A 24,182-nucleotide genomic window follows, 5' to 3' on the forward strand; every position below is an offset into this window, starting at 1 on the left:
TAGTATTTGGCATTTTTAATTTAGGTTTGTTTTATTTAAGTTTAATGTTAATTCCATGCTGTGTTTCAGTAAGAACAATACAGATTCTGTATCTGTGGCTCCAGTCAGATATCCAGTAGTACAAATTAGCTTCAAGTTACACATACTGAACAAAAGAGGTTGAGCGAGCGAGAGGAGGAGGGGAAGGGGAAGGGAGAAAAAAAAATATTGAACACGCATGCAGGCTTTCAATGCCACCTTCAACGCTAACCTGCTTTGAGGAGAAGTAGAAAGTAGGCAAGAATGAACAGCTATGGATTATTGAACTGTTACCAGCACCGTATTTTTTCAGCAACATTTCAGCAGTTTGGAAACTTTTTACAGCAAAACCACTATAATAAACGTTCCAAGAAAACCTGTAACTTCAATCTAAAGTTAAACTCCAAATTAAGTTAAACATTGGTATAAAATTCCGTTTGAACAATTATAAAAAAGAAAAATACCACCACGTGCACCCTACAGTGCAGTAAGTCTCTTCCTTAAAAGTCTAATGGCTTTCAGATGTAACATTCATTTCTAATGGTTATCTTGCCATACCTGGCAGAAGACAGTACAGTAATGCTGAACGAGCCGTTACGCAGTCCTGTTAGTGTCTTAAGGAATCTAGGAAGCTGGCACCAGTAAAATCCACAGAAAGTCACTCTTGCCTTTTAAGAACTTTTGAACTGTGTTTAAAAAAACCAAAACAAAACAAAAAGAAACCCAACAGGGCAGGAACCTAAATTCTGAGACCCAATGTAAAAGTCAGATTTGGTGGTTCTCAGAGTGACACTGAGGGATTTGTGGGGGAAGGTAAGGGTGGTCAGAGATGGGTTCTCTTGTTGGCCTTGATGTCTCACTGGTTTTCATCTTCCACATCCTGCAGCGCTTCTTTATTCTGTTCTTCACCTACAAAGAAGCAAGCACGTAAGTAAGTAATAGAGTACAGTGGAGGGTGCGAGTGGGAAGACAGCAAGGGAACCCGCTGGTACGTCATCATTTCTCAACGCAAGATACTTGTGTAGCAACTTCACTGGTCTCAACACTGATTTGATGCCGTTTACGTTAGAACTTCTTAACTGTATGCGGCTCTTTACATCAATTCCTTGTATGGAAATACTCGTAGCCTAAACCTGTCATTTCAGCCATGTCCTGTGGTTAGGACTAATGTTTGCATCCCTTCAATTATGTCCTTACCACAGCGCACAATACCACTTATACATGGCATTTAAATCAAATGGTACACACCAAATCAGGTCTCTCAAAAGGTGTACAACCGAGACAAAGTTACCAATATGGCTGTAGATCAACACAGCCCTACACTTCAAAAATCACAAGCCAAAAAAGTATTTCCTTAATAACCTCAATCCACTTGTAAAAAAGGACCTAAAAAGAATAATTTTCTAAAGATCTAACTGTAGAAAGTAATATTAAAGAAAGGGAGATCAACATCACAATTTTCCATGCTGCGTGCTTAGTTTCTTCAGTGCTACAGCACTGAAATCTATTTCCCAAAACATCTCCACCAGAGGTTGCATATTGTTTTCATTTTATTCTGTCTAGCCACCCAAAAATGGTCACAGATGTTAGGGGCTGGAAGGGACCTTACAAGATCACCGGGTCCAGCCTGCACATACCTTTCCTACTTTTCAAATGCAGTGCAGGAAAGCAGGCCAAGAAGTGAAAAGGTGCAGCTGAGGTTATTAAGGAGGATCATTTTGTGCAGATTCTTTCATGCTTCTTGTTTAACTATTAGTCTGGAGCCAATTAACTGAGCTGCTACATGCAGTGAAGAGCCAGCTATATCTTTTGAACTGCTGCCTTAAGGAGTTTTTGACTGGTTGTCCCCTGGACCAGAAACATGGATGCTGTATGTACCTTTTCCAGCAATTTAACAGAAGTAAAGGAACATGTACTAATACAGTCAACTGATTAAAATTTTCAGGTAGAACTGCCCTTTAACTATGATGCTTCAAGGGACAATGTAAAACAGAATAATCTATTCCATTAGTCTACAGGAAAATTCAATCAGATCAAACAAGCAACTTTCTGACATCCAAGCAGAATGCCTGCAGACTATGTATCTAGATGCAAGGAAGTCACTAAATATGTGGTACGGGTGTTTTGGACAATGCTATCCATAGCAAATAAAAAATAGGACCCAAAACATACTTAAATAGTGACATTAAACAAAAATAAGACCACTTTTATTGAAAGAGGAAACTGGTAAAGGACCTAACCCTAACCTGAGATGATGATGAAAATGCATTGCATCCCCCACATGCTTTAGCCCACACAAAAGCAAATACCGCGTAACAGGCCAAAAGTGAAAGTACGTTTCATGCCCAAGTATTCTTAATCTCTGTCAAGGTATCTAGCTCATTTACCAAAGGTCTAGATCATTTTTGGTCTTAGTTATACATGTCTGGGCCTGGGTAGGTAGGGGTGACAGGCCACAAATTAGCCCTGGAACAGAGTCAGAGATGCAAGCAATTTATCAGGAACAGGACAGTGGTAAGCAGGCATGGTTAGTGACAAGAGAAATTATAAACTGAAAAAGTCACTGAGCCACGGTGAGGACTTACAAAAGTAGATTTTTAGGAAATGAACAGTTGGGCTTCATTTTAGGAATCTATACAAACAGGAAAGAAGGGAAAACAGGAATCGTATGAAGACAGTATTACAAGCGTGAAAATAAATACTGCTTGCTTATAACTTGATTAAGAGAGACAATGGAAGTGGAGAGATGTAAAAGTCCAGTCATACTCAATTTGTTAGGAAACCATGCTGTGATACACAGAACCTAAAGACTAAAAGCAAAAGTAAAGTGGAATGGTACTGAAAAGCCAATACTTTAGAAATCTAGCCATTCTTTCTCACTCAGATTTGTGAAGCAAATGTGATCATGCTTCCACTTAACATGGTAAGTAACATCCCATTAACTAGTCCCAACAGCAAGTCACCAGGTGTGGGCAAATGGCAGATCTGGCCAGCAGCTGGACCCCCATTTTCCAGCAGCCCCTGCCCAGGCAGCTCCCACCGTCTCCGTGGAGACCCCAGGAGCATGGGCTGTGACAGCACCCAGCCAGAGAACCAGGACGGAGGCAGGAGCTGCCGCTGCAGGGGCTGCTGGGAAATGGAGTCCAGCCTGCCCACCCCTGTTCTAGAAGCATTTATCCTATATTATGATTTTAGATTTGCCTGCAGATTTCCATGGTATTTCAAACATGAAATGGATACAATTTTTTTTTTTTTTTCTTCAGAGGTCTGTAGAAATGAGACTATTACACTATACCCTCTGGCAACTCTGATCACAGATTCATAAAAGCATTACAAATCAAACTCATTTCAAAAGCACTGCACTTTTCCATCAGGTTTCACATTTTGAAGAACAGTTACTGTTCTCAAAACATCTCTTTTTTTTAAGCCATCTCTGAGCAGTCTTTATTCAAGGAAATTACAACACTGCATATTAAGCACTGCCATAACACACTAACTGAACAACAAGATCTAATAGCACCCAGAGCATGGAAAGGGTAGCCTTCAGTAAGCGACCAGTCCCATCCAGAGTGAACACCTGGGGATTACCTGGTGTTTTGAAACTTGACAAGGCATGCAGAAACTTGGGTCAGGTGGTCCTGTGTCTGATTACAGAAAGATAAAAGCAGAACTTATCTAGAATGCTTCTCAACTGCCCAACCCTTCTTTCTATTGCCAGCCCCTTGCCTCCACAGTTACACTCACAACAGGCTCCTTTTGCTTACTCCTTGGTTCCAGACACCGCCTCAGGCTGAAAACGGACAGTGAAGGAAGCAGGGGCAAGTCAGGGACCCCATCCATATTACAGGATGGTGGACTAACACGATACAGCAAGGGGTTATGGGCGGAGACGACACACAGATGGATGAGTCTCACTTCAGGATATACAGAAGAGCACACTCTTAATGCAATTCTCTCCACCTTCTCAACTCAAGAAAAGGTTGTAGAAACTGACTTGTTAAATGCACCAAATTATTCCCCATACAGGTCTCTTAATTCATTTACCTGTTCAAGTAACCACCATTTTCATCAATCCTACTATATGACATAGCCTACCTCTTCAACAGATTAGTTCAATCCATGACCTCTTAGCTGGCCTTTTAACCGTGAGAGCATCTACTTCAAAGAGATAACAGCAAAGGTGTATTGAATGAAGGTACAGGTAATTACCCTGGCTGCTTCTAATCTAGCAACCCAGTGCCTAGCTACTTGGCTGCTTCAATTCGGATATTCATAGAATGGTAAAGCACCAATCAGTCAAGTACACTTTCCCCCAGCGTGCATCTAGTAAGTACAGTTACCAGTAGGGAGAGTCTGGGTTTCTCCACCCTGGTTCTGAGATCCAGAGGAGAAGGGAATTCACAAAAATCAAAGGAAAGCAGGGCCAAAAGGAACCTCACAAAGTCATCTCATCTAATTCAGCCCCTGCTCAAGGCAGATCAGCCCTGACTAAATAGTCTCATTCAACTTTCTATCCAACCTGCTTCTGAACATTTCCAGGACAGATTCCACAACTTCTCTAGGTAGCCTATTCCAGTGCTTGACCACCCTCCCAGTCAGACAGTTCCTCCTAATCACCAGTCTAAGTTTCTTCTGCAGCAGCATGAGTCCACTGCTCTTAGCCAAGCCCAGCAACATCCTCCCTACAAAGACTGTAGTTATTAGTCAAGTTCCAAAAGGTTATTATATTCTACTGACTTGAAATCCCCTCAAAAATCATTTCAATTACTATTTTGATAGCATAATTCTATCACACATAGGGGATAATGTGTGCGCAAAAAACATCCAGGAACACATTCCAGGAAGCTTAAGTGCACTGCTGACACCAACATCTCAATGCATTTTTAAAGCATCAAGATACTTTTTCTGTCTAAGGGGACTTGCACCATCAGCTGCACAAAGAGAAATACAATGATTTTTGGAATACCTAACTACAGGGCAGAGTGCATTTATTCTCAGAACACCCATCAGTACAGATTCATAAGCCTTAGATAAGGACGAACTTGCTGCACATCAAACGAAAGACTCTAGGTTTCACGTTGTTACTACAGGCATTTTGCCCACCCCAGGTTAGACAATGGATTTGTATGAAATGCTTTGGATAGAGACGATCCTTCCTCAGGCAGGAGGACCGACTGGATGACCCTTCCAGGCCTACTTCTCTATGATTCTATGAATTATAATCACACCTCAATGAAAATTGCAACGATATGCTACTCACCCATCTGTTCTTAACAGTCGACTCCAAGAGCTAGAAAAGCTGCAGAGTGGACTTTTTCCTTTTCAAAATCTTTTTTAATGTATGTCATCTTTTATCTTAGTGCAGGGAACAGTTTTGTACTAACACTCCTCTAGAATGGATCTCTCAAAAATGGAGATTATATCAGATCGATTTTCAGGGTGAAGGCATGCCACCACTTTTTTCAATGCGGTGGCACCCCTAGCTGAGAGCCACTCTTGGCACTGCCTCAGCTTATGCGAGTGCTTCTGAGCTGGGTAACGCTGTGAAATTGGAATGCAACTGCCCTTTGCTGCAAAGCCAGCCCAGGAAGGGCTGTGCCACTTGCACACTCTTCCTATAACAGCCTTGTGCTAGGCAGCTCTTTCTGGTTTACGCCCCACATCATCTCCCAGAAGCAGAGCCAAAGTTCCATCTGCACCTGTTTCCAGGAAAATGGTTGGGGGTAACAGATCAGAGAGAGCTGCCTGGCACAAGGCAACTTTGCTGCCTGCTCTAGCCTGATTAGAGAGCCCTGACGCAGGGGGAGCGCACACAGTAGTTTTACCTGACCACTGCTACTGCAGCACCCTTGAGTGGGCAATGATGCATAACCACTGAGATGAAGGCAGCTAGCTGGACTGGGTTCTAGCCAGGAGCAAGCTGGGGGACTTGGTATAAACAGGCTTTGCTGTTAGTAGTCTCGTAAGCATGAAACGTAATGCCCTTTTCAGCCTGGTGAGATATGGCAGCCTGGGTTTGGCAGCAGGAGCCAGAAATTGTCCTTTAATGGCTTCCCTATGACTTCATCTCATTTTACTGGGGGAGCGCTGTCCCGAGATTACATTAGAGTTTTGCAACTGTGTTGTTTCAGAAGTGACTGACTGGGCCTGACAAGAAAAAGAGTAAGCGTCAGAGCTGGGGAATGGAGAAATGGTAGTCCAAGGCAGACAAAGTCTGTGGAAGAGCAGAGGGAACTTGAGTGGCACAATAAAGACTATTTTGGAACAAATTCTGCTGTGCTGCACTGAAGACAACACCGTCTCCTTCCCAGGAGCTAACCACAAAAAGGAAACTCTCAAAGGAGGCAGGGGTGCTACAGATCACCAGGGAAGCAAGGAACTGAGAAGCAGCGGGGTCTTGAAACCAGAGGTATGCTGCCTGAGAAGCCATGCCAGGGCTGGGAGACTGCTTCTTGGGGAGTCCTGAGGAAAAACTTCCCCCTGTTCCCAAGTGGCACTGATCCCATGACAACTCTATTAAGTGATTTCCACATAGTAGCCCCGCTTCTCTTCAAGAGATGCAGTTTCTTAGACATTCTGTAGGACTATCTAAGAGCTGGAAGACTACGGTACCAAATCGTTTACACATTTAACTTACTGACAACGTACTTCATACTTCATTGTCTAAAGTAGGTCAGAGATTGCATACAATTCTGCAGACAGAACCAGCTTAGTTCTATATAGATAACAACCAGAAGTGCCTTTATTTCATTAATATTGCCATATATCAGCCAAGTTTATTTCGTTATGTAATTTCCTCAGTAAATTAGAGGTGCTAGAAAAATTAAGTACGCTACACGCTACATGAATCTACAGGGAGAAAGAGTCTTGCTAATGCATCAAGACAATCATAACTCTTGCCATAGTAATAACTGGCTATTTAATTTTTTTTAAAATTAATCACACGGAAGTAGGACAAGAAGGCCATCTAGTACAATCCCTTGCTCAAGGCAAGTTCATTTCATCTCCATCAATACCCTCCTAGACAACCTTTTTGCTTACCCCTTTTAAAAACTTCTGGAGCAACTGCCAGGTACAGCTGTCGAAACTTCAGAAACACCCTTTAACTTGTCACAGGTAAAGCAGGGGCATGAGTATACTGTCAACATCCTTCCACTACAAGGGCTAGAAAGTAGCTTGTTAAAATATACTCAAGAGATGCAAGGAAGAGGATCGTGCCCCATCCCTCAACAGAGGAAGGCAAAAACCCCTTCCAATGACTAAATATGCTAGAATCCTGCCCCCAAGCACAACGCTTGGTTATTCATTTAGTATTTACTCAAGGAGTTCTTCTTAAGGAATGACAAGGCACTACTGCTTGAAATGCTAAATATATTTTGTCACTTCCTTACTTTCTGCATTAGCAACTCAAATTAGAAGGATCACCACGAGCATCACAGAAACTGACCTGCAATTAATAAAGATTCCATTCCCGCCCCCCCCCCCGGGTCATTATTGTTGAAACAAAATACAGTCCAATTAAATGAGGGGAAAATCTCTAGGATGTGACATCTCACCCCACCAATAAATACTGAAAAAAGTTCCCAATGTAAATTGATATCATTGCCAAGTGCATTGAGGAAGAAAAACAAACTCAGACATGTCAACTGTACAGTACAGTGAAAAAAAACAAACAAACAAATACAACAATACTGGTGGGGAGGTGAAAAACATCAAAATCCATTCTGCTGCTCCTTCCCACACTTAAGAGATCACTTTTAGGCCAGGTATGTATTTTTTCCTGAGATCAAGAGTGGAGAAGAATCTTAAAGCAAAATCTTACTTACCATCACCCTGCATGTCTGAAGTCCATAGTGTCAGGTTATCACGTAACAACTGCATGATAAGTGTAGAGTCCTTATAGCTTTCTTCACTCAGCGTATCCAGTTCTGCAATAGCATCATCAAAAGCTGCTTTTGCCAACCTACAAATACAAAAGTAAATCTGCTTTGCTACAGTTTCAACCCAACAATGTAGTAATCTGATTAACCTAAAGCCAGAGGGGAAAATACTCCCAACTATAAGAACAACAGGACAATGGAAGTAGATGTTGAGAGAAGTCACACTCATTCATGAGAAGTTTCTAAGAGAAGGCTAAATAGGCATTTCCTGGGATGGTTAGGAATAGTGACCAGCCTAAGGCCACCTGTTTAATTCAATTAAGAAACAATGTTCTTAATTGAATCGCTCATCCAAATATAGGTAACATTTTCTGAAAAGATTGAGAATTGTTTCCTAAAATTCATTCTGAAAAATTAACAACATTTGGGTTGAATGATTTCAGGTTTCATTTTTCAAATGCTAGAATTGCCAAGCACCAGTACCCTACAGCACACCAAAGGAATCCACCTCCTCAGATATTACTCACCTGCAGGCACGATCAGGAGAATTAAGAATTTCATAATAGAATACAGAAAAGTTGAGAGCAAGACCTAAGCGGATGGGGTGCGTCGGCGGAAGTTCTGTCATTGCAATATCACTAGCAGCCTTATAAGCCACCAGGCTATTCTCTGCCGCCTCCTTCCTGTCATTTCCTGTAGCAAACTCAGCCAGATACCTATGGTAGTCCCCTTTCCTGAAAGAAGAAAAAATAAAGCACAATAATCTTATGAATTTTATATTTCTGTTACCCACTGGCAAAAAAAACATTTTGCCTGCAAAATACTTCTGAAGCAAGATGTATATCTACTGCTGACCAATGTCTAGATATTATTGTATTATGTGCTTTAAGACCATTAGTTCTGAAGGACAGGTGTAAACACCTATACAATGCTTAGTGAGATAGCTGAAACCACAATACTGCTAAGCTTCCTGGGCACTTAATAGGTATTGCTGGACTTGTGTGCACCACAGAGATAAAACCAAGTTACAGAATCAATTTTCTCAGTTAAAAAAAACAAACAAACAAAAAACGAACCACCAGAGGAAAAAACATTTTAGACATTTTTACAAAGGAAAGGAAATACTTGAGAAATGCAAGTAATAGAGAATCACCCACTACACATCTGGGTGTTTTGGGGGAAAAAAAACTCCGCCCATTTGTCTTCACCAGCCAAAAACATGCGTACAAGGTACAGGATGAGACTTGCAAATTGACCCCTTTGCCAACGGACAGCATAAATGCCTCCTTTGGGAAGGCGGTCCTAAAAATACGAGGTACCGGTACTAAGCAAGCTGATACCAGCAATTATCCATGCCACAATCAGTTAATACGTGTCAGACATCAAAACAACAAGAGCTGTCTCTCCAAAACCTTTTCCTAAGTGCAAACAAAAACAGGAAAGACAAAGAAACTATTTGCTGCACAGCTGAATTCCCTCAACTGAGTACAGACAGAGAGAAGACCAGTGTTCTTCTTATCTTTAGATATTTTTGTAGAGGATGGTTTGGACAGGGATGATCCTGTCAAAGGGGGGGGGGGGGTGGACCTCACTAGATGACCTACGGAGGTTTCTTTCCAGCCCCACTTCTCAAGGATTCTCTGCGCTCCTTTGCAAGTGGATTAGTGTACCTGCTCCACGGTACTGCCCACAGGGTGCTTATTCCCTTTGTCTCAGAGGGCGCTTTTAGGCTAGTGCTCTTTCTGGCCCTACAGCACTCCTGCATGAGATTTGATTCCGTCACACAAGTGGTTTTATTAAAAACATAACAGATACAATTATTTCCAGACACACCTCAGATGCTCTGTGACATATTTACTGACAAATTTTATAATAAAAATATAATACATGCAGCAATGTTCACTGAACATTGTAAAGCATACAAGTTTACTCACTACCTGCTGCAAATCCAGAATTAAAGCTAGGTTTAATGTACTGAGTTAAATGTACTGAATGGTCACTGGAAAAAATGTTTTAAAAATTCATATAAAATTAATCTTAAATTAAATCTAATTAAAATTTAAAAAATACTGCAAGACTTAGCAGTTTTTTATGTGGTCACATACAGATGTGAATGCTTTTTCAAATATAGTAGGGCTGTCCAACTCACAGCCTGTAGACTACATGGGGCCTGCAACAGGTTAACATGCAGTCCTGAGGCTCCCACCAAGCCACCACTGTCCCTACTCCTCCAGCTACAGCAGCAGCTGGGGGGGGTTCTTGGGGGGGGTTCCCACCCAAACACCATGAGACAGCACAGCCTGCAGCCTGGAACACCCATGAGGCACAGTGGCGCTGAAGGTGAGGTGGGATGCTGCACCATACAAGGGAGCACCACCTGCCCAGTGTGTTGAGGTTGGGGAGCACCCACCTGCCCAGAGCCTGGGGGGGTTCCCGCTAGTGCTGCCCCCGTGGTGTATGGCTCTCACTGGTGCAGCCCATGGGGCATGTGGCCCCCAGCCACTTTGAAGTTGGACAGCCCTGAAATACAGCATAATACCATGAACAACTGTCATGCCATTATGTATACAAGGAGCAGAAAAATCAAAGTGGGATACGCAATGTTCATGTCAGCACTCCTTAACAGAAGTACTTAGATGTGTAACTAAATTTTAATTACCTCAGGGGTTTTTTGATTTGTTTGTTTGCTTTTATGCACCGCCTTTATACAGAAAATACCGCACAGGGCAATGGGACTGTTAAGACAGGAATTAAACCTTTCACCTGAAACTGGATTTAGAACAAATAATGTTGAAGAGCATAAGACTGCAAAGAGCTGTTTCTGCCTGAGTAGCATTCAATGGCCTACATGAAAGCTGGCTGACTTTAATCTAGTTTCCTCACAATTGGACACAAGCCCCTGGGGCAGAACACTAACAGGAAGATAATGTTAAAAAACTGATTAGATACAACTGAACTACCTTCTTCCTACAAGCAAGAGAGACAAAAAACCCACCAACTAGCAATAAGCTCATCTGTGTGTAACTATCAATATGTATGCAGTAACCATTTCAGGGATAGAAGATTCAAGTCACTGCTGCTGTTAATCTTCACATTTACGTATGTGGACTTCAGTTAAATATTTTACATAACCTAAGTTGACCTGTGATGCAGACAACAGTAAGCCACTTACATTTTATAATAGAAAACCTTGGACTCGCCAGTGTTAGCTGCTGGAATGAGGTGTTTGTCCAGTACATCCAGAATATCACAACAGATTAACTTCAGCTCAGTCTCAACCTGTGAGGTGCAAAAAAAAAAAACGCCCCAAAACAAAAATAAATCAGTGTTGAATAAACTGCGTTAAACAGTGGAAATTAAATTTTTCTTCTTGACATGTTAAAAATGAGAGACTTGTTTTAACTGGATAGTATTAAGAGACTATATCAACAAACATTAGTCAAAACAGGTATTTGTAGGGTGTGAAAGAGGGCTGCAGGGCTCCTAACTGTAAAGCCATTTTCACAACATATGTCAGCTTCAAAACTTACTTTTCAATGCTTACAATGACCCAATAACTGCACTCTGAGCACTGATACTTGCATTAAAACTTGTATGAAATTGGCATAGCAAAGTATAACAAAACACGTGCAGACGGGTGGAAGGCATACCGATTCTACAACTTGCTTCTTGCCTTGGCCCACAGTCAAGAGTACAACATTCTGCTTGTCTACTAATGACCACGATGTTAAAATTTAGCCTCTCCTACCAACTTTCTCTACATGGTTCTAGAAGCTAACAGAATTCTGCAGATTCTCTCATGTTAAAAAAAAAAAATATACAAAAAAGAGTCTGTGTCCATTATGACACACATTTCCCTACAGAGCTACAGCAAGGGAAATAATTTAATCAGAAATAAAACTGTGGGAGATGCTTTGCAGGATTTACCATCCTGGTTCTTAGATCCTATATGCGAATCTGGCACAGCACCCCAAACTCTAAGATTCTGCTCCCTTATGGCTGTAAAGGCTAATAGGACAAAAGCCTCCCTCAGACCACGGTACGTTTCTACTCATTTCACAGGAGGCAAAACACCAATCAAGAAATGCCAACTAAGGCCCAATGCAGGATTGAAAACATACTTCAGAAAGTAATAAGAATGTTTCTCTCTTGCATCGGACAGACTAAGCCCAAACAATCAGACTTTGAAATGAGCAAGAAGCTTAAGGGACACCCTAGCAGACAGGAGGGGGAGCAATAAGGAGGAGACCCACTGACAAAGTCCACGCAAATGAGTTGCTTTGAAAAACATTAGAACATACAAACTTTTAAACGCACAAAACTAGGAAAGGTAATAGCACTGATCTTTATAAGGCTCATCTCCAGGGGAACATGACTAAGCTCATTTTAGAAATCAGTTAGTAAGGAACACTTCACAAAGCAGTGACTTTTGAAATACTGGGCTTTGAAACACTACTAACTTTAGCAAGTTATTTAGCAAGGAGTTCCTACAGATACAAAGGTCTGTATAGCCTTTGTAACACAGAAGACTTATCCACACAAGAAAATGTTGCAGTGACTTAGTTAAATCTATTTCCAACTCCTTTTTCCTTAAACTGATGAAGGCTCCTATGCATCTTCACCTCAGTCTACTGCTTAACATTCTGTGGAGGCAAGGATTTCGTTGGGTGGTATCGTTTTATTGGACTAGCTATGTACTTAGGACCAAGCTAGTGCAAGAGTGATGATGTTGTAGCCATGATGGTCCTGAAGTTCTGGCAGGCAACTACAACTGCCAAAGTGTATGTACATGCACACTTCTGGTAGCTTTGCATGGCTCCACTCCGCAACTGTACTGCCAAAGCCTCTTTAGAGGGCACTTTGTGCATCAGCTGCAAAATAGACCACGCAGTCCAGCAGAAAACGTGCGCAACAGACTACAGAGCATTCTGCCAGCTGCCTCACACCTCTCAGTAGAAATGCTTTAACTCTGTTAGAGTACAGAACAGATCTACTTGTTTGTCATACATGCTGAAATGAACGGAACAGGTTGCAAGTCTCCAAGTTCATGAGCTATTCTGATCATCAGGCCATAGTTTCCAAGCCCATCTGGAGTTCCTGATAACCTGCACAATTTCACGTGGTCCACCTACCACCACCCCTCCGTCAAGTGCTAGACTGCATTGAGAGGTAAGCAGCGTGCACCCCAAGTGTGGAACGAAGCACTACAAATCTCAGGCAATTCCACTGTGGATGGGAATAACCACATCTTCGGGGAACCGAGCTGTGCTTCAACTCATGAAGCCCTGAGAGCAAGTTGATGATTTACCACTCCAACCACAACGGAATCCAAATCACTATGGGCAGACTAGTTTGCCAAACCGCGGCTCTAAATGTCAGCCAGAAGCAAGCATCTGACATGCTCCTGTTCTGCACATCTCTCGTCCCCCATGTCATTCATGTTGGCAAATCTTCATTACTATTAAGTTCTGAAGCTCCTGTGCCTTCGTACTTTTTCCATACTTGTTTTGAATTCTACCCATGCCACAAAAATAAAACACTTCTCTTGGTATAAAAATTGTAGCATTCATTTCACAGACAACATGGAATTTATTTGATGGCCACAAAGCAACTCACCAAAGGCAAGCCAAGGCAGCCAAAACACCATCTACAGGGCCCACAAATGGACAAACATGTAGGGCAGAAACCAGAACACCCTCTATTACTGAATCCAAGCAGGCCAGCAAGCCCAAGATTCAAGGAGACCAAGGTTGCCCAAGGTAAGATGCCCCTGTCAGTTGTCACTGTCAGTCATGCTTCTGGCTCCTCAACCTGTTGGACCCATCTCTGCCTCTGCTGTCCAGCTCCTCCCATGTACTTCTGCACATCACACAAAACGCAGCAGGCCAAAATTGTGGGTTAGTACAGCTCAGGTGCCGCCTGCTAGACACAAAGTACACTCTACCTGGACCTCAGCTGCTCAAAAGCACATTCAAGAGTCATCTTGTAGCTGCTCAGTTGCTAAACAGTTTCATCCTAAACTATGGAAAGCTTCACAGTTAAGCCTGTGGCTCTCAATCTTTTTAGATCCAGGGAGGGCTTCCTTCCATAACTTCAAACATAGCAGCATCCTAGTTGAGTACCACTGCTGAGGTGCCTCAAGTTACCTCAGTGCTTCTCAACCAGGGTGCTCACATTGTTGCTGCCAGTTAAAAGCGCCCTGCATGCTTCATGTACAACCAGACCAGGAAGGGCTGCAACACCTGCCTGCCTACTTTAGTGTTATCCAAGAAGCATAAAGCAGGCAGTGCCGCAGCCCTTCCTGATCCAGCCTCAAAGGCATCTCCTGGAAACAAAGACACGCAGGACAGTTCTACCAGGTGGAAGATACAGTGCAGGAGCCTGGAGATGAGCACCAGGTGGAACTGGCCCACGTCTGTTTCCAGAAGGGGTGTGTGGGACCACACAGAGGGCTGTGGCAAGTGGTTTTTTTGTTTGTTTGTTTTTTTGTAGCTGCTTTTTAGTTCAACCCTGATACGCCCCCTAGAAACTGAGGCAGTTTTCCCTGGCTACAGCAGCATCACCCATGTTGCAGTATGCCTCACAGTCTCACATCGCCCTGATGATAGTAACTCTAGGGAAAGGTTGCTCACTTTTAACCAAACAGTGGCAATAATACTCATTTCCAGGACAGCAGTGCTGCCAGATTTCTGCATCCACATGAGGCATACACACGTGGAACTGCTGAAAAATCCTACCATCATCAACCTTTAGGAACCACCCCTTAGAAGGTGAAACTTTAGTTCAAGAACTGTTTCTAGCCTGTTATGCTGTCTTCAGTCCCATTCACTTCCAAAAAGTCACTTTTAACTTCCTAAGAGTCAACACCCTGCTACCATATTCCTCCCATACCACATGGTCCCAGATAAGGCATGTGAAGGCAAAACAAAAGATTTGTCCAGGGTTATGGCTGTACAGATAGGACTAGACCCTAATCTTCAGCTCATTCGTTGTCCTTCTCCCAATTAAGCAAAAACTGAAACCCTAGCTGCTTCTGAAGACTAGTCTCCATGGGTAAACCTATAACACTGAAGAGAACTAAAAAGAGTCTCCAATTCAAATAGGAGGACAGACCCCAAAAGCAGCTTACAGATGGTAAGACTGCCCGAAGAACATCAAGACCATTAAAAGCTGAGGCCATCATCAGCACCTCAAATGACTCTAATTTAGGCAACTGACTCATAACAACAAGCCACCAAGTCAACCAACTCCTTCAGCTGCCTGAAAGGAGACAGCATGGCTGCCTGGTGGAACAGGGATTAAAATGGGGTACTTTTATCTGGGCAGAAAAAAATCAAATCGACCCCTTAGGGCATGGACCCCTATGTCGGGGGACTGACTTGGAGGTAGGGAGGGAGGTGTGTGGGGTATGCAAGTAAATATGGCATTTTTTATGCTGGTTACAGTAGTAACAAGATCTACTTTGTGCACTTGATCTACAATTTTAAACAAGTCTCATGCTTTCTTAGCTTTTGTCTTTGCTACATGCATTTTCTTTCAACTGAAGCATAACACTATCGCACAGTAAAAACCCACTGTGCAAAGTGGAGACAAGACTTAGCAATTCAGAGTGAGCAACATCCAACATTTCCTCTGCAGATCTTAAGCCCCGATTCATCACCCTGTGGGAAGAACCCCATGACTCTCCCACTCAGACTGGGGAACTAGGCAAAACGACCCCGTTGCCAACAGTGCTTGTCCCTAACAGGTCCTACTGGACTAAGTTTCTACCTGTTTCCATGCAGAAGCTTATAGTTACCTATCAATTAAGCCACACCCTCTGCAATTCATATTTATCCCTCCTGCATGCCCTGAAGTATGTAGGGGGTAGAAAGAGGAAGACCAAATGGAGAAGACCGACTTTATGAGACCACCAGGATGGGAAAATTATCATTCAGAGTTCAAATAGGAATCCACAGCGTTAAAACTTTTCTGACCTATTGCGTGCTCTTTGGGTTTTTGTAAAACACAGAACTGCTCTATAATTTTTCCTTTAGTCAAAAAAAACAAATCAAAGCTGACATTTGGCAGTTTCTGACGGCTACCTTGAATCTAAAGAGACTGAGAACCACAGGCCTCTGCCAAGGGAAGATAATCACTCCTGAAAAAGGCCATCTACAAGACTGGGATAGAAAGTGCAGACAGCATCTGAAGTCTTACACCAGTTAAGTCTCCAGCATTTGTGCAGAAATCTCACCTGAATTGCTGTTAACATTGTTGGGTACATTTCTTAATCCTCTAGTTATGAAAGGAATAACATATACACACACAGAAAATACTGTTACAAACATGGAGCATTATGTGTTCACAGGATTACTAAAATGCAAGTCCAAGTTGCATCTGGGTCTTTTAACCAAGAAAGCTGTGCAAACATATTCCCCTCCTACATAGCAAAGTAAAACCACACAGGCTTTTCTCCACATTTACACAATGAGAAAGCATTAACATGCATTTGTTATATCTACTAATCAAGGCACCTCTTTTTTACTAAATGAAGACAACTTCAGTTTGAAAGTGCCCAACCACAAAAAAAAAAAAAAAAATTGTAGAGCACTGACATTTGAGATCTGCTGCATAAAGTAAAATTTTCTTTCAAAAGAGTCATTACAAATAGTACCGTACTGATCATATTAATTTCCATGTCCACCTAAACAACAACTCAATTATTTACCTAATGCTATGAACATGCCTAGTTTACCACTCCATCGGGCCACAGGCCTTAGGAAGCTGTACCACATAGTTTAGGGCCAATGCTGCCTGTCAAGTATCACAAGCTTTAACTTGCACAGAGGAGAAACTGAAGCAGACTTCGCCTCAGAAACAGTGGTTCTCAGTCATTTCTGAACTGAAGGTACACCCTGCTAGACTCAAGGTACCCCTTAGAAAATACCAGCTCTCATTTGGGTTTTGTTTTTGTTTTTTTATTAAAGTAAAAATAATAAAAGAGCTCTCTATTTTACAAATAACTCAGAAAGTGCACAATAGGGCAGAATGTTTTTTGACCCCATGGGTCCCTATTTGAAATCTCTGGGCTGATCTTATGAATCATGTGCAGGTATCTGCACAACCAGCATTGCTCATACTGCACAGCAAACTGCAGTGTCCTTCTCGCCACACCCAGGTTGAGAATCACCGCCTTAGGGCTACTGTATCAACAACATTTGAATATAGGGAAGGGATACCTTGCAACTTCCACCAGGTACAAACCCAAACTAATTAGTCATGACCCTTTAGAAGAGGGCGGCTTCCAGAACACTACCTGCAAAAGATGCAGTTTCAAATACAGCTCAAACATCAGCACTCTTAACAGTTCTCTCTCCTGCTGGGATCATGTGTCAGCTGAGTACTGCTGCAATTTGTTGAAGGAGCAGGGTTCTTAAAGAGCCAGAAGGTTGGTGAAAATATATGCAGTGAAATATCTGAAGGGTACTTTGAGCTAAATAAATAACTAACATACCCTCCCCCCGCACTCTCACTTACAGTGTACTCCCAAATAAGTTAAATATGCACCTTATTTCTGAAAAGCAGAATTAGTTTTTTTTCTTAAAATTTTCTTTATAGTAACCAAGTAGCAGCAACAAGGGAGCTGAGCCCTCTCGTTCTGCTCCCTGTGGATCACTGCAGGACTTTACTGTCACTTTTGCTGCTAAGCAGCAGAAACATCCCTTAACATATTTCTTGTACATAACGTGCACTCCAACCTTTAACAGCTGCTTCTAGGAAAAAGGTGCACGGGGTATGCAAGAAAAATGGATTTCAGGAGTCTGAGAAAAATTGCTCAAAGGTTTCATTAACTGCAATCACACAGTCAAAACTTGTTCTTTGCCCTTTGAGTTGGGAAGATTTTAAAACTACATAAACAATCACCTGTTACAAAGATGCTATCCCAATTAACTGCTTAACATCTAAGGAGAAATAAGTTTACAAAAGGCCCGCTTATAGTGGCAAATATACTTGGCCTCAGTTTCATAATTATCAAGGCAACTGCAACTGTAGAACTAGCCTTCAGGATTTGTCATTTTCTTTTGAAAATGAAATCACCCAAAGCATTTAACCTAAGTTTCGGTGAGTATAGTTAGCCTAAGTTTAGGCAAGTACAGTTTGGAGACCATAAAAATTCTACTCTCAAAAGCAAGATCCAGTCAGAAGAGGCACAATTTTGACACTTTCTCATTTCAAGTCAAGCATGTTTGTCTACTGTAGGCTGCTCTGAGCCTTTCGGAATGGGCAAGACACAAATCAGCTAAATAATAATAAACTAATAATGCGTGTCAAGCCTCTTCCAGTTAGGTCCATATAAAGCTATTAGAGTATACTGTGATGTCAGGTAACTGCTGCATTCTTACAGTTACACCTCTAGAAAAAGCTATAGAAAATGTGGTGCAGGAGACAGGAGACAATTGGTTTCTACCCAAGACAAAAGCTAGACTTCCTGTCATAGAGGACCTAATGGAAGTCATTCGTTTGGTACAACAAAAGACAGAACAACATACAGTGTGAAAAGCAAAAAACTCCCCAAAAAAACCAAACAAATAAATTTTGATTTCAAATCAGCAATAATGCACAAGGGCCTAAAAGGGTCCTGGAACTCATTCCCAAGAAACTTCAGAGATACTGCTTATTAATTTTACAGCCTACAGTTATGAGAGGAGGAAGGCAAGGTGCTGCATTTACTGCAGTCAAAGTACACACTCAGCTCCTCCAGAGCATTTCACCACGTAGGTCTTACCATTTGTCGATATTCCCGAATCATTTTTAGTTTATCTTCACCACCCTTGTTTTCTTCTTTTTGTTCAATGCTGCTGATTATTCTCCAGGAAGCTCTTCTAGCTCCAATCACGTTTTTATATGCAACAGACAGCAGGTTTCTTTCTTCCACTGTCAACTCCACATCCATGCCAGCGACTTTCTTCATCGATTCAACCATTTCTAAGAGAAAAGAGATCATTACACAGACATATTAAATACACTTTTCAAAACACCTCTGAATCACCCATTGACTTTATTCCTGTCAAAACTAAGTTGAGTTCAAATCCATTCAATAAGAAAGTCACTGTGATTTCCAGAATTTAGTGTTATAAACTTAGCTTGGCAAACTGGGTTCAATCCCACCTTTAATTTCTAGAATCAATCCTATACCTTTCCCATGTAAAGTGAGAACGCTTCTGGAAAGCAATTTGTACAGAGCCATGAGAATTATGGATGGCCTTAAACCCCCTTTGTACAGCATTAAAAAGCACTATTCGTGTTTTCTTAGTATCACCGCGTTTTATTTTTGAGAACTGGATTTCTGCAAGTTACGGCTGTACGTACACCACTGAATGTATACACTGATCTCACCTGACTGGCTAGTCAGTTTTTCCATACCCATCTACCTCTGCATCTGAAAACAGTCCAGCTCCATCCTCTTTGCAAACCCCCTTTGGGGATTTTCATAGATTCATGGATTGTTAGAGGCTGGAAGGGACCTTACAAGATTATTGGGTCCAGCCCCCCTGCACTTGGGCAGGAAAGACTGCTGGGGTCCCAGCAAGGTGGGCGTCAAGATGCTTTTGAAGATCGCCAGGGTGGGCAACTGTACCACCTCTCGGGGAAGCCTGTTCCGGACCCTTGGCACTTGACAGGTACAGTTTTTCCTTCCGTCAAGGAAGAAGCAATCTTCAATCAGTTTGTGTCCAGTTTGACTTGAACGCTGCTATCAATTCCCCTCACTTTTCTCTTCTCTACACTAAATAACCCGTTTCCTCAGCCTCTCCTCAGAAGTCATGTGCCCCACTCTCCTAACCGTTTTCCTTGCCCTCCATTGGACTCTACTCCAGATGTGGCCTCACCCGTGCCGAAGAGGAGGGAAGAATCACTTCTCTTGATCTGCTGGCAACACTCTTACTAATGCAGCCCAGTATGCCATTAGCCTTCTTGGCAACGAGGGCATACTGCTGGCTCCTACTCAGCTTATTGTCCAGGGTCACAGCCAGGTCCTTTTCTGCAGAGCTGCTGCTTTGTTAGTTGGTCCCCAGCCTGCACTGTGCATGGCACTGTTCCATCCTAAGGCAGGACTTATCATGAGGTTCAAAAAAGACAAGTGCCATTTCTTGGGCTCCAATCCTGCACTTTTGCCTAGGTCTTTCTGAATCCTAGCCCCATCCACTACTCCCAGCTTAGTGTTATCTGGAAACGTGCTGAGGGTGCAATCCATCCCATCTTCCAGGCTGCTGAAAACCATGAACAAAGCCAGCCCCAGGACCAACCCCTGGGACATCCACTTGATAGCAGCTGCTAGCCAGATAGAGCCATTAATTACTACCCCTTAAGCCCAACAATTCAACCAGTTTTCCATCTGCCTTAGAGTCCATTCATCCAACCCATACTTAATTTGATTGCAAGAATGTTGAGAGAGATCATATCAAAAGTTTTGCTTAAGTCAAGGTATATCACATCCACTGCTCTCCCAGCGTCCACTAAGTCCATTATTTTTTCACTAGAAGGCAATCAGGTTGGTCAAGTATGATATGCTCTTGGTGAATCCATGCTGACTGCTCCCAATTACTTCCTCCGCCAAGTGCTTAGAAATGGATTCCTTGAGGACCTGCTCCCTGATTTTTCCAGGGACTGAAGTGAGGCTGATGGGTCTGTAGTTCCTCAGATTCTCCTTCTTCCCTTTCCTAAAGATAGCCACTATATCTACTCCTTACCAGTTGTCCAGGATCTCTCCCAATTGTCGGAAGTTTTCAAAGAGAACGGCCAATGGCTTCGCAATCTTATCGGCCGACTCCCTCAGAACCCTCAAGTACGCTGCGCCTGGCCCCATGGTTTTGTACACATCCCGTTTTTTTCTAAATAGTCCCCAACCCGTTCTTTCACCACTGATGACTGCTCACCTTCCCAAACTGAACTGTCAGGTAGATACAAGTAGTCTGGGAGCTTGACTGTGAGGACTAAGATAAAAAAAAATAAAAATAAAAAATAAAGGCATTGAGTACTTCAGCCTTTTCTGCATCCTCTGTCACTAGGCTGCCTCCCCCATTCAGTGAAGGACTCAGTTTCCCTGATCTTCCTCTTGTTGCTACCACTTGTAGAAACCCTTACACTTCATGTCCCCTATCATTTATAAGATAAAGGCTTTTCCTAGGTCAGTGTTGCTCAACCTTCCAGCCCTACAGGCCGGATGAGTAGCATTGGGAAGAACCACAGCAATTAACACTGCCACTGCTCCCCCAAAACCAAATTCCCAGACCCACAGGGAGCTCCACAGGCCTGATGGCATGATCCTGTTCTGGCGGTTGATCATCACCCTTCTTGACCAAACCATAGTTACTGAATATCCTACCCAGACTTCACCAAAGCATGAGAAACCATGCCACATGAAAAGAAAGCCATTACACTGGAGAAACGGAGATTAGCATAGGAATACCGGAAATGAATAAGAAGCTTCCAAACTGAGAGGAATCATGCTGCAGAGAGTATTATGCTGGGGAATCAAAACTTGGATCAACCTCATTAAATACTGTGGACTGCTGTTACTTGTGATAAAACGAGAGCATTTATGAAATTTGCAGATGACAATTAGGATAGTGTAAGAGTAATGCTGTAGCTGTGAGGATCCAGAAATTATGCAAGATGCAAGGGACAAGGATTTCTTACAGTGATATCTTTTATCGGGCCAACATACAGCTGGTCTGAAGTCAGACAAGCTTTCCAATGCAAGACTTTCCTCCTCAGAGCTGTGGAACACAGTGGCATTTCAACAGTTCTAAGAATTTTGAGTCAGTTCCTGGGGTATTCTTTCATGCCAAAGCCCAACAAAAGCACTTGCATTTACAGTTACAAAACTACATGTACATCAATCATAAATGTGAACAAAGGATGGGGCCTCTCACACAAAGGTATTTGCAGTAGTTCTTACATGTTGCGGTAAGTTTTCCCGCTTGTAGAAATACAAAGGAACCATGAGGAATCAAGTAAATGACCCAAAAGCAGACAAATTATATCCAGATCACAAAACTCCATACATATTTATTTTTACTTTGTAATAACTATATGCCATTACATAAAAAATGAAAGTCAATTTTTATAAGGAAATATTAAAAAAAACTTAAGAAAAATACTGTTTTCAAACAGCTTGAGTAGAAGGTGCTTCCATCTTAAAATGAAATATTAATTTAAGTGCTACCATCTGGTTTAAAGGGTAAGCTTAATAAAGTACAAAATCAATATAAATGACAAGCATCATTCATCTTAATGTGGTACTATGAACTCATTTGAAAGAAATACAACTAAAAACCGCTATAAAAACTAGACCAGAATAAAACCTGGTACATTATTTTTTTAAAATCGACACCATTAAACAGTTCTCCAGATTCATGTAAATAGTTCTCCAGATTCACGGGGCTCACTAATATATTTTTAAGACAGTCAGAGTCAACCTTTTTGGCAGGTGTACCAGAAACTATCCCTACACCCTCCCCAAGCGCTACTCTGATCGCCTCCCCCTAACCCATCTGCCCCTCTGCTTTCTTTTCTCATCCCTTTACTCTGCCTGATCTGCTTCTCTGCTTTCTACTTCCTTCCCTGTACTCCCAGACTGATTTACTGTTTTGCTTTCTACTTCCTCCTTATCTGATACTATGCTGCCTGCCCCCTCCCCAGTCTGACGCATGACACACAGGCTACCTGTGCCACTGTGGCACCTGTGTTGCCATTGCCCACCCCTGCTGACTGAAATTAAACTACTCCACATAAGGAAGGAAATATTTTGATGCCGAAAAGTGGACAAAACCTGGCTCCCACTCCTAAAAAAGCAAAAAACAAAGTGTCTAGATGGCCAATGACTTCAGCAATTTAAAAAAATCAAAATTACTATTCTGGCAGCAAAAATACATTTTCAACTGATTCATTTGGAGTCCAAAGTTTGATCATGACTATTCTGATATAAAAATGTTAAAAGATATTCACACAGCAACAAAAGCCACAAATACCTCATAACAGAACTAGAAAGTATAGGGTGGTGATTCTCAACCAGGTGTTGCAAAATATTTTGAAGGGTGCCCAGAGGTGTTTAGGAGATAAGCAGGTAAGTGGAGGCTCAGGCTTTTTCCTGCCTGGCCACTAACCCAGCCCCACTACAAGGAAGTAAGGACCGTAACACAATTTTTGAAATAGGGTAGCACTCAACCGGCGCCAAGTCCATCAAGATTGAGAACCACTGGCATTAGCTCTTTTGCTCTGTATTAGCTTAACCCTGCCCCAACCCCCTGCCTGTAACCTGTATACCTCTTCTTATGTGAAGGGACACCATTTGTTATTGATTCAGTGCAATTTATGTTCCACCCTAAGGGAACAGCAGGTGAGGCGTACAGAACACTTCATAAGCAACTTCTGAAATACAGCACCAATGCAAAAAATATTTTAAGATTAATCTATCCACAGGCTTAAAAATGACAGGCAAAGAACATTTAAGATGTATACTTTCTTCTGTCCTTTATATTTTTTTTTTTTTTATATGCATTGGTTATTTCAGCCTGTAGTTACTTACTATATGTCCCCAAAAGGTATGCATTTCTTGTTGGTAAAAAGCGTAATGAAGTAGCAAGAAAATACAAAAGGTGGGGGAAGGGTTCTTTAAACCAAGGGTGTATCAAGCTGCCTTGCCCCCCACCCCTCCCCTCCCGAGACTCAGTCAGGACCATGGGGTTTCTTGAGGGGCCAGATCCAGACTCACCTCTGACAGCAGGATGTGGTGACGGCACTGACTGCTGCAGACACACTCAAACAGTTACAACAACCTGTTAACAATTGTCAGTACTCAGCTGTATTTCATACAGCACAGCCTGTTCATGGCCTGCTGCCAAAAGACCCTTCAGTATTCCTAGTATCCCATTACCACCGGCCATGCACAACTCCAATTTCTGACTTCACCCATCTGTGCACAGGAGAACCCCCGGACAGGTTACAGAAAGCCTCTTCACCCTTTGCTTTACTGGAAGACAATGCACTGTGATGGGCTAAAACAGCATGTAGCCCATGGGCTGAATATGGTCTATAAGCGGTATTCAGGTGTATTTGGTGGGTCACACAGACCATATGTAATCTAAGCTTTTTCTTTTAAAAAAAAAAAATCAAAATAGTAATTAAAAAATCTGGCCTTCACAGCTGAAGAGGCAACCTGTCAAGTATGAACCAAGAGCAACAGAGAACAATGTCTGCCTGAGTCTGCGGACAGCCTGACATAGTGATTCAAGAGGAACA

The 24,182-nt window shown here is 42.3% G+C and overlaps 1 protein-coding gene across 1 annotated transcript in view; it reads right to left on the minus strand.

Annotated features, from left to right (window-relative positions):
- YWHAE (tyrosine 3-monooxygenase/tryptophan 5-monooxygenase activation protein epsilon) overlaps nt 1-24,182 on the minus strand; it is a 31,194-nt gene continuing 7,012 nt past the window's right edge. The window contains exons 2-6 of the mRNA XM_019545885.1: nt 18,667-18,866; nt 11,071-11,177; nt 8,426-8,632; nt 7,845-7,981; nt 1-927 (exon numbers count right to left, since the gene is read on the minus strand). Of these exons, the coding sequence (XP_019401430.1) occupies nt 875-927; nt 7,845-7,981; nt 8,426-8,632; nt 11,071-11,177; nt 18,667-18,866 (704 nt within the window). The 3' untranslated portion in view covers nt 1-874. The remainder of the gene's footprint in view (nt 928-7,844; nt 7,982-8,425; nt 8,633-11,070; nt 11,178-18,666; nt 18,867-24,182) is intronic.

The sequence above is a fragment of the Crocodylus porosus genome, unplaced genomic scaffold (genome assembly GCF_001723895.1).
Source record: "Crocodylus porosus isolate Cpor-Errol unplaced genomic scaffold, CroPor_comp1, whole genome shotgun sequence".
In the NCBI taxonomy this organism is placed as follows: domain Eukaryota; kingdom Metazoa; phylum Chordata; order Crocodylia; family Crocodylidae; genus Crocodylus; species Crocodylus porosus.